At 38.1% G+C, this 17427-nt stretch overlaps 1 protein-coding gene across 1 annotated transcript; it reads right to left on the bottom strand.

Annotated features, from left to right (window-relative positions):
- Positions 1–1034: 1034 nt before the first annotated feature.
- On the bottom strand, positions 1035–4248 carry LOC114649639 (interleukin-19-like). Its single transcript, XM_028799102.2, has 4 exons — positions 4150–4248; positions 2772–2924; positions 2315–2389; positions 1035–1115 (listed from the first exon to the last, which is right to left on the bottom strand). Exons 1-4 carry the CDS (start codon positions 4192–4194, stop codon positions 1035–1037), a joined length of 354 nt encoding a protein of 117 aa, XP_028654935.2. The 5' UTR covers positions 4195–4248.
- Positions 4249–17427: the final 13179 nt, after the last annotated feature.

Genomic DNA, 17427 nt, shown 5'->3' with positions numbered 1-17427 from the left:
ACAACTCCAGACAATGAAACCAAGATGACATCAGAAAATGGCGTAAAAATTTGATAACAATCTTCAAACAACATTCTAGCCAGAAAACAATCAGAGAATTAAATTCTACCACCCTAAAATCCTACAGCCACATAGCAAGAACAGCAGGATTGGTGCAAAATCATCCACAAAAAATAATAATGAATATCAGTCGTAACACTTTAGTCCTGATCAGTCAGTCTGTTGAGTTGTTTCTTGCAGTTAGCGCACTTCGCCTGTGCTCTTGGGTTTCTGGCTCTGTAGTGAAATTAACGGAACTTCTGAGTTCTTTGCTTCGGTTTGTTTATCCTACTTCTTTTCTGGCTTTCAATGTTTGGTTTATTTGTGTAATTTAATATAAATCTATTTTTACTGATATATTATTTAATTATTTATCAAGTTCTATATATATTGTTTTGCTTAATTCTGCTTATTTTTCTGTTCTCCATTTAGTAGTTAGCATACTCATTAATGTTTAGTTATTAGTCGAGTTGTGGGGTTTGTGTTTTAGTGCTAGTGGTGGCTCTAAAGATACAGTAACGACAATACACTGAACTGATTGGTTGATTGATTGATTGATTGGTTGATTGCTTTTGATTGTTCTTCTTTGTTATCTTAATTAATTGGAAAACAACAAGGACAGAGACCATGAAGAGACATAACACAAAAACAGACGTTAGATTTCAGCTTAAATATATTTTTACTTTTAAAAAAAATGAATTCACCCATAATAGGGAGTTGTACATAGTACTTTTAAAGTGAATTAATTTTCTTTCAGCTTTAGTGAAAATAAAGCAACATTACAGATGCCTTACTTAAAGTGTAAGACATCTGGAGGATGTGTGTAAAAAACACATACAGTGCAGTCTCTTCTTTAAAGAAAAAAACACTTAAATAAAACATCAAAAATATTAATAATAAATAAGATACTTTGTTCAATAAATAGAATTAGTTAAATAGTTAAATAAAAAAATAACATAAATCTGATGAAGCACCAGGGTGAAATAGGCAGCTCTTTAGTGATGAGGCATTTCAAGCCACGACAAAAGAATATCCAGCTCACTCACAGCCTTCTGGATTGCCTCGTCATTGTCAAGCTGCAGAAAAAAAAAAAGAAAATTGTGAATTATGAATGAATCAAAGTATGTTTGTAGCACATAAAGTATGCAGATGAAGCCAGCAGTCTTTCAACTACATCCACACATTCACCGCTCATCTCCTTTATCAAAGTTTGCAGGATACCTGAGCATTTCCCAGGTGCATGTTGGTCAGTCATTCACTGGTCACGTGTGCCCACACTGTGGCACCCATTCTTACCAGGCTCATTCAAAAGTCATCAGTCAGCCTAGCACACTTCTTGGGATATCAGAGAAAGCCAGGCTCACTGGAAGAAAACCTGACAGACGCAGAGAGAACATGCAGAATCCACACAAGCATGAGGAGTGAGCTGGGGTTCAGTTCCGGATGGTTCCTAACTTTGTGCCCACAGCTGGTGAGACAGACCCAGGACTCCCACAACCCTGAACTGTCTGTTTTAAAATAGATGGCTTTATTATTTATTATGCCAAAAATATCTATAGGCAATATCTTTAAATAAAAATTGGCAAGCGTACAGTACATCGCTAGTGTGCTAAAACAGGTACTGTATATATTAGTTTTCATCATTATGAGCCTTCAATTATTCCTTAATTTAAACTAAACAAAAGCCACCAATAAAAGAGCCCTTTGAGAGACATAAAGAGACAGAAACGTCTTTCAGTACACTCATGGACGAGGAGGAATACGCATGCGAGCAAACCTTCAGTACTGAATCATCTCAATATCTCATGTGAAACACTGCAGTTCTAAAAAGCTGTTATGGCCGCAAAGGTGGGGTGGGAAGGGCAACTCCATATCAGTGCCCATGGCTTTGGAATGAGTACTCATAAACTCAGATAGGTGTAATGGTCCAGTGTCCACACAAACGTGTGGCCATGTAGTGTATTGTATTCAGAACCATCCATCCAAAACAAACTGCAGAAATACATGAGAGACATTAGTCAAAAGGTCACGGAGTATTCCTGGACCTTTTTTGAAGATTCTAAAATAAACTAACGAGGAGAGTTTGATTCTGAGTAGAGACTTTGTGATAATTGAAGGTGTTTCTAATCTTAGGTCCTCTAAAGGCATTACTGTATGTCCACAATCTCTAATTTCAGGTTTTGAAAATGCTGACCCTCTAGACAGAAAGAAGTTGAAAAGAAACTTCAGCAAACATTACCACCCACTGAACAATGAACAATACTGTATACCATACCTGTTGGTAACTGTCATGGAAAGATTTGATTGTCAGACGGGTTTCGTCCTTGCAGTGGCAGATGTGTTGTCTGTGCTGCTTCCCCAAAAGGACAAAAAAAGAGAAAGATAAACTTACAATGAAGCAGCGCACTTCTGTTTTTTTTCTGTTTTATTTTAATAATAATAATAATAATTCTTTGCATTTATATAGCGCTTTTCTCACTAGTCAAAGCACTTTGCAATTGCAGGTTAAGGGCCTTGCTCAAGGGCCCAACAGAGCAGAGTCCCTTTTTTTGGCATTTTACGGGATTTGAACCGGCAGCCTTCCGATTGCCAGTGCAGATCCCCAGCCTCAGAGCCACCACTAAAACTTTTAAAGAGAGCCAGTTGGATTTCTATCATATTTCCTTCATGTACTGTATGGTGCACACCATCAACCCCTCCTCTCATACGAACTAGACAATGGGCAAGCTTACACATTCAGAAAGTGTCTTCTCCATGCTGACAAGGCCATTGGCTAGGCTGCTGATTCGCCTTCTCACCATGGAGATGCTGGAGGTGTAATGGCTGAAGACGTTCCTGAGGTAGAAGCCAAGCATTTGTCGCAGAAAGCAGCAACTTTCTTCTGACTGTGGATGGAAAAGAAACAGATGTTCAAAATCCACGACTATTGGGGCCAGAGCTCACTTTGATGACCAGACAGGTCAGATCTGAGGTTGTGGCAACTGTGGAGGACCCTGGTAAATTTCTCTTCTCTGACTCCATACTGTTCAGTCAGATAACTTTATTAACCTGTTAGAGCCCAATCAAGTGAGCTGTCCACAACCAACTCTCCACACCCTTGTCACTTAAGCCTGTCAGAACCTGGTTGTCTATTTTAGATACCTGAACCCCAGGAGATATAAGCAGATGTGTTACATGTCCAACTGCCTCTTCACATCAGGTTTCCATATGTTGCAGAGTTAAACTGATTCATTCAGCTCTCAAAAGCTGTAGTAACAGTAGTAGGATTGGCATGAATCCCGACAACTCTAATTCTGTCTTGTTGTTTCACATATCTTTATAAACCCTTACTAAGATGTATTAACCCAGTAAGGCCCAAAATGTCCATATTGGATCCCTAAAAATTCTATAAGGTCTTCATTTGTTCTCACAATGAAAAGGGTCACCTAGAATTAGACTGACTATATTTTCTCACAATGGCTGGTCAGTATACTGCAGATCTTAATCTTACTTCAATCCCAATAGTTGATAGTGCTTTGATTCTGTCTTGTGATGTCTTGTAACTTTCTTAACCTCTCAAGTTCAGAACCAGGTCTGTCAAAGCCTGATTGGATCGCATGTTCGTTACCAACATCAAATATCAGACCCTTGGCCACATCAACTCCTGTCCTTTTTAAAGCTTAAATCTTACACACTTCTGTAGTCAGTAAATGTTTCACATCTCTTTATTAATTACAAGAAATGAACATCTGAACTTCTTAGATCATTATCCGATCAGATCTCAGTTTTAACCCGTCTGTGCCATTCATTCAGATTTACCTCAACAGTCTGCACCTTTTACTATCTTTAAAAAAAACAAACTTAACACTTGCTATGGTTGTGCTTCTGTCCTTATCCTTTATTATCTAGCAATTGCAGTATATAACAGACAGTCCCACACGTTACACTTTTAGTAGCAACCATATAATGACATTCAGATCCGTAAATTACTTGTGTGGGACTGGAATGAAATTGACTAAATCAGATTTATGAAACTTTACATTTCTTAATACATAAATGAAGAGGTCACAGTAACAGCAGGTTGAACATCATTCTAGTTTTGAGAGAAGAAACTTGAGACAAGTGCCATACCTGAATAGCATTCAGAGCATTTCTTCTCAGAAGGCTTACGCTCATGTCTCCCTGAGGCTATTACGAAAAAGAAAGCAGAAAAAATGACTTATTACAGCAACGGGGACTTAAGGCAGGTGACATGCTTACAACAGAAAAGGATAATGAGAGTCACGTCACATTCCTCTGCATACCTGAACTCAAGTGCAAGACTTGCATTGGGACTTTTTGGTAGTTCTGTTATTTGTTTTCTATTGTCCTTATATACTTCTCCTTAAGTTACATTTGCAAAGTACTTTGGTAAAGGAAGTAGCCCACATTTATTTTATGGAGCACCTTTCTATAGTGAACCAATGAACTTTAAAATTCAGAGAGCTATTTTCATTATAAATTGGGTTAAAAGCATTAAGTAAAGGGATGGATGGATAATTTGTTTTTTGAAGTTTTAGCTTTGTTAATGCTCTGTTAACACATAATGTTAGTAAAATGCCTTTTTATTGTCCAAAAGAGAAAAAGTTGTTGTTTAAAATCCTGAATGGAGTGACAGTCACACACACACACACACATCCAGATTCACTCAAGTGATAAATGTGAAAGACCAGTTAACTTAAAATCCAGTTTAATTTAAATCAAAGAAATGATGCCCCCTCCTCAAAATGATCTAAAGTATATATGCAGATACTGAAATTTAAAGCCCCCTTGTCATATACATTGATTTGCTGCGTTTAAATTTGAATGCACCCAGCATTCAATGAGACTCATTCATGTATCTAGTTCCCAAGTTTTGGTAGAATGACATCAAATGCTGAAAAAACAGGCTGAGGAGGAGGAGGACCTGGGAAGTTTGATCTCTAAGAGGATTGGGACACCCTACTGCCATACAGGGATATTTTTAATTCTACATCAAATTTAACCAGGCATGGACCCTGGGGCAGCAAGGTGGCTTTTCTAACAGCTGTCCCAGTGCCATCCCAGTAACTTTACACATCCATCCATCCATCCTCTGAAGCTGCCTTTTCAATTACAGGGTTACAGCTTTGCAGCATCAGATAAAATATATGAGCAACCCAAGAAGAGGCAACAGTCCACTGCAGGTGACACTCCCAAACACAGCTAGTTTTGCAACAAACTGAGTTAAATATTACTAATCATCTTAAAAAAATACATGCAGGGAGTGTGAGAGCTACGTACCTACAGTGTCCAGAGTAAATGCGCGCAAACTACTGTTACATTATACCGTAACATAATATTCTTAATTAATACAATTCAGGGTCATAGTGGGCCAGAGACTATCCTAGTAGAACTGGTGCATGTCAGGAAATGGCCCTCTCACACTCAGCCAATTCATCTAATCAGTCCAGCTCTGCAAATGTGGGAGCAGCATAGCAGCAACCAGAAGAAAACCAATGAAGGGGAGAAAACACGACATTCACAGATAGACAAAGAGAGCAGGATTTGAAACCAAGATGGCAGACCTGTCAGGAAGAAGCTCACCTACGACATGCACTATGTCACATTTCCAATATAAAATGCTCAACAAAAGAGTAGATGCAAATATAGTCAGACTTACAATAAAATCTTTGATGTCACTAAACTGCTCCCACAGCTCCGTCATGTCAGCTTTTAGAGTACATTTTCCATAGTGTAAATGTCTGGCCTCAGCTGAAAAAGAAATGATTGCAGCCAGGAAGCAACAAAGGGCGGCAGCTTTCATATCTGAGCACAAAAGTAGCAAGTCTGAAAATGAAAATAAATAAGAAAATAACAAGGTTAAAAAACCTTTTCTAAACTTGAAATGATTTGCCTTTGCTGGTAATATATAGGAGTTACATGTTAGCTGGGACATCCATTAAATATTCCTTATTAAGAAAGATTCCTGAATATGAATGATTATTACATTTACCTCAGTATGAATACGTGTGAGTGTGTCCTGTGATGGCAGTGCGCCTACAGGAGGCTCCTGCCCTGTGCTTGATGCTGCTTAGGTAGGCTTTGTCTCCCCCTCAACCTTATAATAAACTAAATGAATTAAGAGAATGGATGGATGAACTTATTTAAATTGTGTTAATTTTAGTTTACTTTAATAAATTTAATAATTAACACATTATTGTAGTCTTTAAAACACTAAGATTTGCAAACAGCCGAAATGAAAATATAGCAGCATAAATCTTTATAGTATAAATCCTAAGTGTAGCAATCAAAATCTTTCCATATACTGTATCCATCCATCCATCCATCCATCTTCCAACCCACTGAATCCGAGCACAGAGTCACGGGGGTCTGCTGGAGCCAATCCCAGCCAACACAGGGCACAAGGCAGGAACCAATCCCAGGCAGGGTGCCAACCCACCGCAGCATATACTGTATCAATATAAAATATATGTGTTTTGTGATGCAGCAGTTAATAATTTATATACACTTATTTTTTAATGTAATAGATTATAGTATTAATGATACAATGTATTAATTAGTATTGTAAACTATGAAATATGAAGGAATTCAATCTAAAGGATTGTCATAGGATAAAACTAATGAAAATGTAACACCGATTTATTCACTTGTCTTTAAAAGTTTCTGCATTATAGAGACATGAGGAGCTGCAGACACTCAACCACTTTGGAACCAACAGTATGGTTAACACCAGCAAAAATACCACATTGTCAGCAAGGGTTTTTTTTTTACTCTTAGCACCACTAATAAGTAATTTATTTATTCATTTTTCAATTTTTCTTATTCCAACATAAGACCATCAGGAGCCTGAAACTATCAGACAGGAGCTGATCTTGGAAGGAACATTTGTGTAGATATTAAATTGAATGTAGCACAATTGCCTGCTACATTTCTATTCATTATTTCACTCTACTACTACTGCTACTAGTAAGTACTGCTAATAATATAGTATGACATAATATTTCTCTGAATTTTATTATTCATCAGTACTGTGTGGTACCCTTCACAAGAAGCACAATAACAGAGAGGTTTACAATACACAGGAACAAAATACAAATACAATCAATAAATACCAATGGACTGAAATACAGTAATAAAATATTTATTCCACAAAAGTAATTTTCTAACCCTCCAAATATTATTTTGTATTAGGACAATAGTAGGCCGTCCTGAAATTATAATTACCCATCCATTCATTTATTTTCTGAGCCTACTCATTTTAATTCAGCATTATGGAGTGAGGCAGGCTGTGCCACCAGCTCTGAGCCTAAAGAACAACTCATCTTGTCTCGTTGTCAGAGAAAACAGTTAGTGTAAAATAATTATTTGTTGCATTATTAGTAATTGTTACTTATAATACAATGAAAAGTGGTATGGAAAAAGGAGTAAGACATACATCTAGTCAGCTGATTTGTGTTTTATATTAAATGAAACGTATTTTAAGTGTGTTTTAATACTATGTTTTTGATTAAGTGCCATGAAGTGGTGACGTTCTGCATGCTGGTTGAATATCTTGGTAAGAATTTCACTGTACTCTGTATACATGACAATGCTACTTCTACTATAATATAATATAATATAATATAATATAATATAATATAATATAATATAATATAATATAATATAATATATCCACCTAGCCCACATCACTAAACTGAACAAAGTACGTAAAGGTAAATTAATGGGTGTATATATTATATTATATTATATTATATTATATTATATTATATTATATTATATTATATTATAACACAACAAAACTACTATTAGATTAAAACAAAAATAAAAACATTTACTTCAAAATAGCAGACTTTTAATATGGTTTACATTAAGGCAATCAAAAATTATTATAAAATTGTAATGCTGTCCTGGCAATTTGAAAGTGCATTAGCATGAGAGGCGACAATACAAACTGTATTTATCATGCAGAGACACTGACCTTCTTTGTGAAATCTGAAGTTCACCCTTCAGCTGAGAACTCTTCTTTGACTTTTGACAGCTCAGGATCATCTTTTAAGCGTTTAATAAATGGCCTGGAAATTTTGTTGTTTTGTTTGGCTTTTCCTGTTTTGTGTGTGCTGCTACAAAAAAATTGAGGAGATTTCACAAACGTGACCGTCACTGTGCAGGTAGACATTTCATCATCAGCATTTGCATAAATATGTCTCATGTAGGAACTGTGTCATACTTCAGGTGCTACTATCAACTAAATATAGAAGGGTTTTTCCTGTAAAATTGGACTTGCTTTATTTTGTTCCACATTTTCATTCATCAAAATTTATAAAAATAAGTTCAGAAGTGAAAGTAAATGAAAAAGTGACTCTAAGCACAGGAATTTACTTCTAAAACCTGACTTGATTAATTTTTTCCATCTTTTTTATTCCCAATACAGTTCTTTAATTAAATATTATCAGATAGACAGATAAATAGATTGATAAATAGAAAGATAGATATATACACACACACTGTGCACTGAACACACACCACAGTGACTAAAAAGAAAGAAAATTTAAAAGGAAAGAAAACTTCTGACTTGGCAGTCCCAGTCCCAGTGAGGCATTGACATATTGCTGTTGGTATAATGGAGCCCCGTAGCGCTTCTTGACACACTTCTGCTGAATAATTCATTGGCAGAAAGTCCTCAGTGTTAGTGTGTTAGAGAGAGGATGTGCAGCATTACTCATAATGGCACTCATTTTTGTTTGAATTCTCTCCGTTTCCACAACTTTCAGGTGGTCCAGAGTGCGCTCCGCATTAAAGGAATGCACTCTCCTAAGCCTGCTCGGTCCTTTCCTGAATAGTTCCTCTGTGTTATAAGACCAGTCCAATCAGTCACTAATGTGGACCCTCAGGTATATGGAGGAGTAGACCACCTCTACATCCACTCCCTGAGTACTGACTGGACACAGAGGCTGTTTGGTGAGGTGAAAGTCCATAACCAGTTCCTTGGTTTTGCTGATGTTAAGATGCAGACAGCTGCACACCAAGAAACAAACTTCTCCTCCCGACTCCTTACTCTGTCTCATGGCCCATATCAAAATGCCCCCTATGTGCAGAATCATCTGAGAATTTCTGCAAGTCACATGACCTGGTGTTATATTTATTGTCTGAAGAGTACAGAGTGAAGAGAAAAGGAGACATGACCGTTCATTGTGGTGTTCCAGTGTTACATCCGCATCAGAGACACAGTCTTTGAGTCTCACAAACTGCGGTCTGTCCAATTAATTACTTAATTAATTGATTAACTGATTAATTAATTAACAATAATTATTTCATGATCATAATATTTCTATTGTGATTTAATAAATATTCATTTAATATATATGTTTGTGAGTTGAATATTTTTAAAATACATGTGCTTAATCAAAGGTATTAATCGTGAATTTCTTCCTACCTTCAGGAACTGTACAGTCAGACATTCACTGAAGACCCTTCTCTTTGCAGGGACAGAGAGACTCTTTTGGCCTTTGCTGTTATTCATCATAGGCATCCAGTGACTACCGTCTTTTACATTCTGTTGGAGTTTGTCTGCTCCTCAAACAGTGGAACTGGTGCTCATTCCAAAATAAAGTCTTATACTGAAAACATTTTCATTTGGAATAGACACCACATCACCCTGTGGAAGGGGGAAGAATGAAAGGATTGAGTAAAGGCACCATTGATCCAGCATGCAATAATATAAATTAACTTGTAAATTACATTCAATATTTACATTATCTTGATTTTTTCTATCTTGTGATCCTTAATTGGCCAATCAATGAAAATAATGTATTGGGATAGATCCCTGTAATTGCTGGCCCCTGCTTGATAGGTTCCACCCCCATGGCCTAAAATTCAGTTGAATGGGTTAGAAAATGATTCGCTAGATAGACTGATGCTTTTTGTTTTTTACTATTCAGATGCTTTATGTTTTCATCTCTAATATTTTTGTTTATAATAAACTCATATTTCAAAGTAATTATCAGAGGACTGTAACATTAACTACAGTCAAGTCATTGAAATACTCCGTCAGTCCACCTATACTCATGTCCGCGGCTACAGTGCACCAGTATACTAAATAACAGTTAGTGGGATATCTTACACATGAGTTAATGAGTATTAATGCATTAGGTCATTAGGGGGCACAACTAGACAACCAACAGTATGAGTATTGTGGTGAGGGGTCTGGTGGGAAAGAAGACTGCAGGCAGGAGAGGGATTTCCCAGAATATGGACTGTGTGCAAGAAGACCATGGAAGGCAGACAAAGCATACAGGTAGGTGATTTTCTAGCATGACCTGTCTTCCCTGGAAAGTAAGTATGATTGTCACACTTTTTACAATAGGAATATGAGAAACCTAATAAGTGATTAGCTGTCACGCAAAAGAAATCAACCAAATTTAATAATAAGGTTTTATTTTATCTTAATTTATCAACTTTTCTTTCTTAGCTTGCTTTCAAAGCTGTAATAATGTTAATCATTTTGCTATTATTATGCAAAATTTTCACTTTACTAAATATAGTTTGACACAATACTTGAAGGGCGGCCTGGTGGCACAGTGGTAGCACTGCTGCCTCGCAGTTAGGAGACCTGGGTTTGCTTCCCGCGTCCTCCAGTGTGGAGTTTGCATGTTCTTCCTGTGTCTGCGTGGGTTTCCTCCCACAGTCCAAAGACATGCAGGTTAGGTGCATTGGTGATCCTAAATTGTCCTTGGTGTGTGTGTCCTGTGGTGGGTTGGCACCCTGCCCGGGATTTGTTCCTGCCTTGCGCCCTGTGCTGGCTGGGATTGGCTCCAGCAGACCCCCGTGACCCTGTGTTAGGACATAGAGGGTTGGATACTGACAATACTTGAAGCATTTTGCTGAAATATAATTGCTTTATTTTCATTAATTTAATTGCTTTCCAAATCCTTATCATTTACGAAAATGAAGCAGAGTAAATATACATAAACATCTAAACCAGGTTTTATTCCAGGTGTTCTCAGGCTCAGTCATGGGGTACCACTATGACTGCAGAATTTCATTCCAACCAGTCTGACAAATCAATAGACCAGTCTCACTTCTCATTGATCTAACTGTTTGATTAGCTAGCCAGTATAATATTTATGTGGAAGCAAAAGAAAGAAGTTTGTATTTCTTGCCATTGGTTTAAATTAAACTTATTTTGCCATTTTTTTTAATTCACCTTATTTTGTGAAGTCTGTTCTCGCATGTGTATCCATATAAGCAGTACAGGTTCAAATGATGCTAAATGTTAAAGGGAATCAGCTACTTCGGGTGTCACACTCATGTGCATGCTAATTAGTAAGAAAATGTTTAATTCAGTGGTTCTGAAGTTCATTTCAGGCAGCGAGTCGCCCAGGACTTGGGATCTGTGAGGCAGCAGCACTAACTACTGTGCCACCAAACCACCGAGTAGTTAAATAGACTGTCGTCACCATTATTCACTCATTTTCCACTGCTTATCTAAGACCAGGTCGCGGGGGCAACGGTCTTAGCAGTGAGCGCCTTTCCCCAGCCACACTTGCTAACTCATAATGTGGGATCCCAAGGAGTTCACAGACCATCTGGGAGATATAATCCTCCCAGTAAGCTCTTGGTCTTACCCAGGATCTTTTCCCTACTGGTTGTGCCCCTAAAACCTTGAGTGGGATGCGTCTGTTAAGCGTCCATATCAGTTAGCTCCTCTGGATGCAGAGTGTCAGCAGCTCTAATCAGAGCCTATCCAGCCAGCCTACCAGTGGAGAAAGGTGATTTTGTACGCTTGTACCTATGATCTCATTCTTTTGGTTGTTACCCAAAGATCATGACAATAGGTGAGGTCACAGATGTAGATCTAATGGTAAATCAAGAGCTTCACCTTCTGGCTCAGTTTCTTCTTCACCACTACAGTGATAACTGCGCTCACTACCCCAATCCGTCCGTTGATCTTGCCATCCTTTTTCTCATCTCTCATGAACAAGATCCTACCTGAGGTAGTAACTCGCCTGCTACTCAGAGAGGACAATCCACATTTTACTACTGAGGACAATGGCCTCAGATTTAGAGGCTGTCTCCATTATGAATTAAAAAAGTGCTTCTAATATTAAGCTTATCAGTTTAAAAAAATAATCAAACTTTCTTATTTTGGTAAACTTTTTTATCACTTTTCCCAACTATTATTGTTTAATATTATTTGTAGAAAAGTCAAAGAAATATTACCCTGTTAATGTTTGTAGCTTTTTTACTTTCCATTGTATTGCTAATTACTTTTTCATCCATCTAAATATACAAATTGCTCTCCTTGATAGCAAAATTCTTTTTTAGGATAGATAATAATACGCATAACAAAATTTAATTAATTCTGAAATGTCCCAAATCATTCAGATCACTCTGGTAAGCTTCCTTTTACACGCTTTAGCATAACATGGTTCCTTCATTATTAAATTGTTCCTTAACATCTCAGCAAATCATAACAGGCCTAAATGAAGTAAAAATTCCCATTGAAATGCAGTTGTCATTAATGTTCCGCTCACTAATGGATAAAAAAGAATGCATTTCCGTTTTCTTCCTCATTCCTCTGAAGCAGAGTTTCCACCAGCTCCACTTTGCACGTCCAGTGATTACGACCTAAGGTGATGTCATGAGACACTACCTTCCCTGCCAAGAAAGCAGACACCTGTTCATAAAAATGTGGAGGAAATCAACTATTACTAGCATAACTTGTGAAACTGTAAACTGGTCTTTTTTAATATTTTTATTGATTTTAATTAGAAACAGGTAACATTCCTTACAGTCAAGTCAAACTTAACAAATCAAAGCAAAATTCAACCCCCAGCCAAAAGTAAGAGAGAAAAGCCAACATCCGAAGCTACTCTATAAAAGGAACAAGAAAGGAAGGGTATCCATACCCTGAAATGGAAGCTTATTCTAGCATGTTATTGATTAGATCCTGCCGTATTTTAAAAATGTTTTGTACAGATCCTCTAAGTGAGAATTAGATTTTTTCCAATTTCAAGTAGTATATAACATCAGTTACCCACTCACTTAAGAGTGGTGTGGTGGGATTCTTCCAGTTGAGCAAGTTAAGTCTACGTACTAGTACTGTACTAAAAGCAGTTTTAATATTCGTATTAATTCGCATACCTTTTTGTGGTTGTAATCAGTGACTTTTTTTTTTCCGATTTTGCCAGTGTCCACTTCTGGGTGCATGGTGGTGTTTCTTTTGTACTCCAGGATATACAGAGGAAAGAACAGTACAGAGAGGTCAGTCCAGCGCTATATGCAATCATCAGATTCAAATGTTAACAGTTCCCTCACACCCAAGGACCGTCCTTCCTACATTACGACACGTGTACCTAGATAGATAGATAGATAGATAGATAGATAGATAGATAGATAGATAGATAGATAGATAGATAGATAGATAGATAGATAGATACTTTATTAATCCCAGGGGGAAATTCACATACTCCAGCAGCAAAAAATATTAAATTAAAGAGTAATAAAAAATGCAGGTAAAAAACAGACAATAACTTGAATAATGTTCAACATTTACCCCCTCTGGTGGAATTGAAGAGTCGCATAGTTTGGGGGAGGAATGATCTCCTCAGTCTGTCAGTGGAGCAGGACAGTGACAGCAGTCTGTCGCTGAAACTGCTCCTCTGTCTGGAGATGACACTGTTTAATGGATGTAGTGGATTCTCCATAATTGATAGGAGCCTACTGAGTGCCCGTTGCTCTGCTACGGAAGTCAAACCGTCCAGCTCTATGCCAACAATAGAGCCTGCCTTCCTCAACAGTTTGTCCAGGTGTGAGGCATCCTTCTTCTTAATGCTGCCTCCCCAGCACACCACTGCGTAGAAGAGGGCACTCGCCACAACCATCTGATAGAACATCTGCAGCATCTTACTGCAGATGTTGAAGGATGCCAGTCTTCTAAGGAAGTACAGGCGGCTCTGTCCTTTCTTGCACAGAGAATCAGTATTGGCAGTCCAGTCCAATTTATCATCCAGCTGCACTCCCAGGTATTTATAGGTCTGCACCCTCTGCACACAGTCACCTCTGATGATCACGGGGTCCATGAGGGGCCTGGGTCTCCTAAAATCCACCACCAGTTCCTTGGTTTTGCAATGTACACACTTCTGTCTGTGCTGTGGTTACTATTACATTGAAGGGGCGCCTGGCGCTAACTGACTGAGTTTGCTTTCCTGGGGGTAGCGGCTGTCTTGGAACAGAAGCGTGTCGATGTTGCATCCTCTTTTGCTTTATCCATCACCTTTTCTTGTAAGAAGTGACGATGAAGTTACTCTGCAATGTGAGCCATGAACACTCTTCTTTTCTCAGTGGCCCCCGTGCATGCCTTGTACAGTACATGCGCATAGATCGCCACCAAGTCAAGCGTGTTATAGCACACAGCAACCGGCCATCTGCTTGCTCCTGCTTGTACTGAATAAGCTCGCACCTTCTGGTGCACGATGTCAACGCAGCACCATGCAAAAAAGAAAGAGACAAATATATGTGACATTTTAATGAAATCATTTTATGACCTGAATAGTACCAATCAGAAAACATTGTTGCACTAATGCAATATTATTTGTGTCTCAGGGCAGACACATCAACTTCTTGATGTGATAGATTATTCTAGACTTCCATAGTAATGAAGGACTTGTTTGACACAATGTGCCTAACAGCATGAGTTAAGAAAAGAAAACCTAGGGAAAGGGGTTGAGAAAAAGATCTGGGTTCTAACTACAGTTTAGAATAATGTGAAGACATTTATAATATGATTGGCAAATGCCAAAATGTAAAAACAAAGGAACAGAGTAAATAAAAAAGAAGCAGACGTTCTTAAGGTAAATTTCATCTTTAGTCCTTGCTAATGTAATATTTTTGTAGGTATTTTTAGGAATCCCAAAACTAGGATGCCTGGTAATGTGTTGCCATCTTTTGGAAACATCCCAGGTCAAAGTGGTCAAATCTATAAAAAATACAGCTACGTATATCTATCCGTGCGTCAAAACAGCATTGCCTACACAAGAAGATTTGTACAAAAAAAAACCCACTATGAAATATTTAATAACATAATTTTGAATTCTTTCAGACTCACATTAGTGATGCTTTTAAGGTTTAGAAAAACCTGTCTTAGGCCTATATGTAGTCTTTTTTGTTAAAGATGATAGAGATTTATTTCTCCTAACCTTTACAGGATGCACCCAGTCAGCACTCACAAGGCAGCATAGTGAACAATTCACATACAGCATATGCTAGTTTGTCCCAAACTTCCATTATTCTTTGTGTTTCCCAGTTCTTACCTGGAATGAACTTCTTTCAGTCCTATAGATGTTGTCACCCACGCATGCTATGGGAGCATGTGAACTTTGGGATCTGATTGTGGACTTTGGGATAAAACAGCAGAGGCACTACTACTCCCTCAGTGCCTCTCAGCACTCAAGTAGAGAGGGTGGACAGTTTCAGGTACCTCTGTGCTCACATCACAGAGGATCTGAGCAGTTCCAAGTACATAGACACCCTGGTGAAGAATCCATGGCAATGTCTGTACTACCTGAGACACTTCAAGGATTTCAGGCTACCCTCCCAGATACAAAAAGACTTCAATACATCCATCATGGAAAGTATTCTGACAGGTAGCATCACCAGCTGGTTTTGGAACAGCAGGAAGCAGGACTGCAAGGCTCTGCAGAGAGTGCTGTGGTCAATTCATCACGGTGTGTGTATGCACTCATTAACCCCTATGACATCTACGCTAAGTGATGTCCAACCAGGCCAAGGATAATTATCCATGACACCAGCCATCCCAACCACAGCCTCTTTTCTGTGCTGCAGTAAGGTAAACGCTACCACTGCCAAACGTCCACTTCAAAGAGACTGAGAAGGAGATTTTCCCCACAGTCCATCTGCATGTTAAATAAGGAAGTTGTCTAGAAATACAAGATGGCCTATTGTTGGTGCTCGCAAATTATTATTATTATTTTTGTTCTTTATTTCGCCTTATACAATTTCTTGTATTAGGACTTTGTTAGTTTTTGCATACCCCTTGGGGTCAGAGCGCAGGGTCAGCCATTGTTCAGCGCCCCTGGAGCAATTACAGGTTAAGGGTCTTGCTCAAGGGCCCAGCAGAGTAGGATCTCTTTTGGCAGTGATGGGGATTCAAACCGGCAACCTTCGGGATACCAACGCAGATCCTTAGCCTCAGATTAAGTTATTTAAGTCATCTATTTAGTTTATTATTATTATTTGTTACTTAGAATTCTATTATTAATTTTTGAATTTTAGTTATGTATTGTTATTGCCCCTTTATATTCATCTCAAGGCACAGTCATAGGAGTTGAGTAACTAATCATTAAACTGCATATTGTACTGTATGTATAGTTTGTATGTGACAATCATGATGTAAACTGTGGACAGATGAGACTGAGAGGCAGCTACTAGTCGCCCTTCTTCTTCCAGCCTTAAAGTGGAGGAGGACACCTCCAAAGACGAGTGACGTCCCTTCACTTTGTCATGGTAGTCCTGCCCCTTCTCCACCATAACTCAACTGGAAGTTGGTGTTCATTCCTGGCTGAGGCCGCAACTGTCCAGGGAAGTTTTACTGAGACAATCATTAATAACTAGTGAATATGTTGCATTCATCCCCTTTGTTCTTGTTATTTTTTCAATTAAGCATTGGTGCTGATAAACGGAGATCTCGGTGGGGATTCCAACACTTTCACCCCATACTGCCTCTTTTCTCCTCACAATGCATTCTTATTTAAATATTTTACTAGTGAAATAAAAAATAATTATTAATTGATTAGCAATTTCAATATCTTTTCAGATTTTAGAAAAATTGGTTTAGGTCCATGGCACTTAGTCCTGCTTCCCTATGAATGCACAATCCGGAGTTCAAAATCCAATCCAATCAACATCTTTGTGGAGTTTGCACACGTCCCTGTTCTTTTTCCTATAGTCAAACCGATTTTCTTGCCACATACCAAAAAATGGGTGTTAAGTTAAATAAAGTGTGCCCTGTGTCATACACAATGAAATTTGTACTTGCATGCCACACCAACATGTAACACGCCGACCCTTTCCAGTGCCTTGATAAACCACAATGTATTAAAATATATAACTTACACCAATGTGAGAGGTGCATTCATTTTCCCCGTAATGGACTGACACATCCTGAGCTGGAGTTTCACATGTTTTATGTAACGTGATTCTGTTGTATTTTTTCCCAAAATGGTTCCATTTTTCTCTACACTATATTATTTTTTTTCTTAAGGGTTGACATCATTCAGGTTTTAGTTAGTTTTTTTGGATGTGTTCATTTGTTTTTATCACACTTACTTAGGTCTCATCACGTCACCATTTGGTTTTTTTGTGGGTGGT

Source organism: Erpetoichthys calabaricus, chromosome 3 (genome assembly GCF_900747795.2).
Source record: "Erpetoichthys calabaricus chromosome 3, fErpCal1.3, whole genome shotgun sequence".
In the NCBI taxonomy this organism is placed as follows: domain Eukaryota; kingdom Metazoa; phylum Chordata; class Cladistia; order Polypteriformes; family Polypteridae; genus Erpetoichthys; species Erpetoichthys calabaricus.
The sequence above is the reverse complement of the archived record's forward strand: the minus strand, read 5'-3'. Positions and strand labels throughout refer to the sequence as shown.

Coding starts and splice junctions, on each gene's coding strand:
- LOC114649639 (XM_028799102.2), bottom strand. CDS start 4,194: ATGAGCGTAAGCCTTCTGAGAAGAAATGCTCTGAATGCTATTCAG. Junction 2,925..4,149: donor ATGCTCTGAATGCTATTCAG/GTATGGCACTTG, acceptor TTCCATCCACAG/TCAGAAGAAAGTTGCTGCTT. Junction 1,116..2,314: donor TCCATGACAGTTACCAACAG/GTATGGTATACA, acceptor TTTTTTCTGCAG/CTTGACAATGACGAGGCAAT.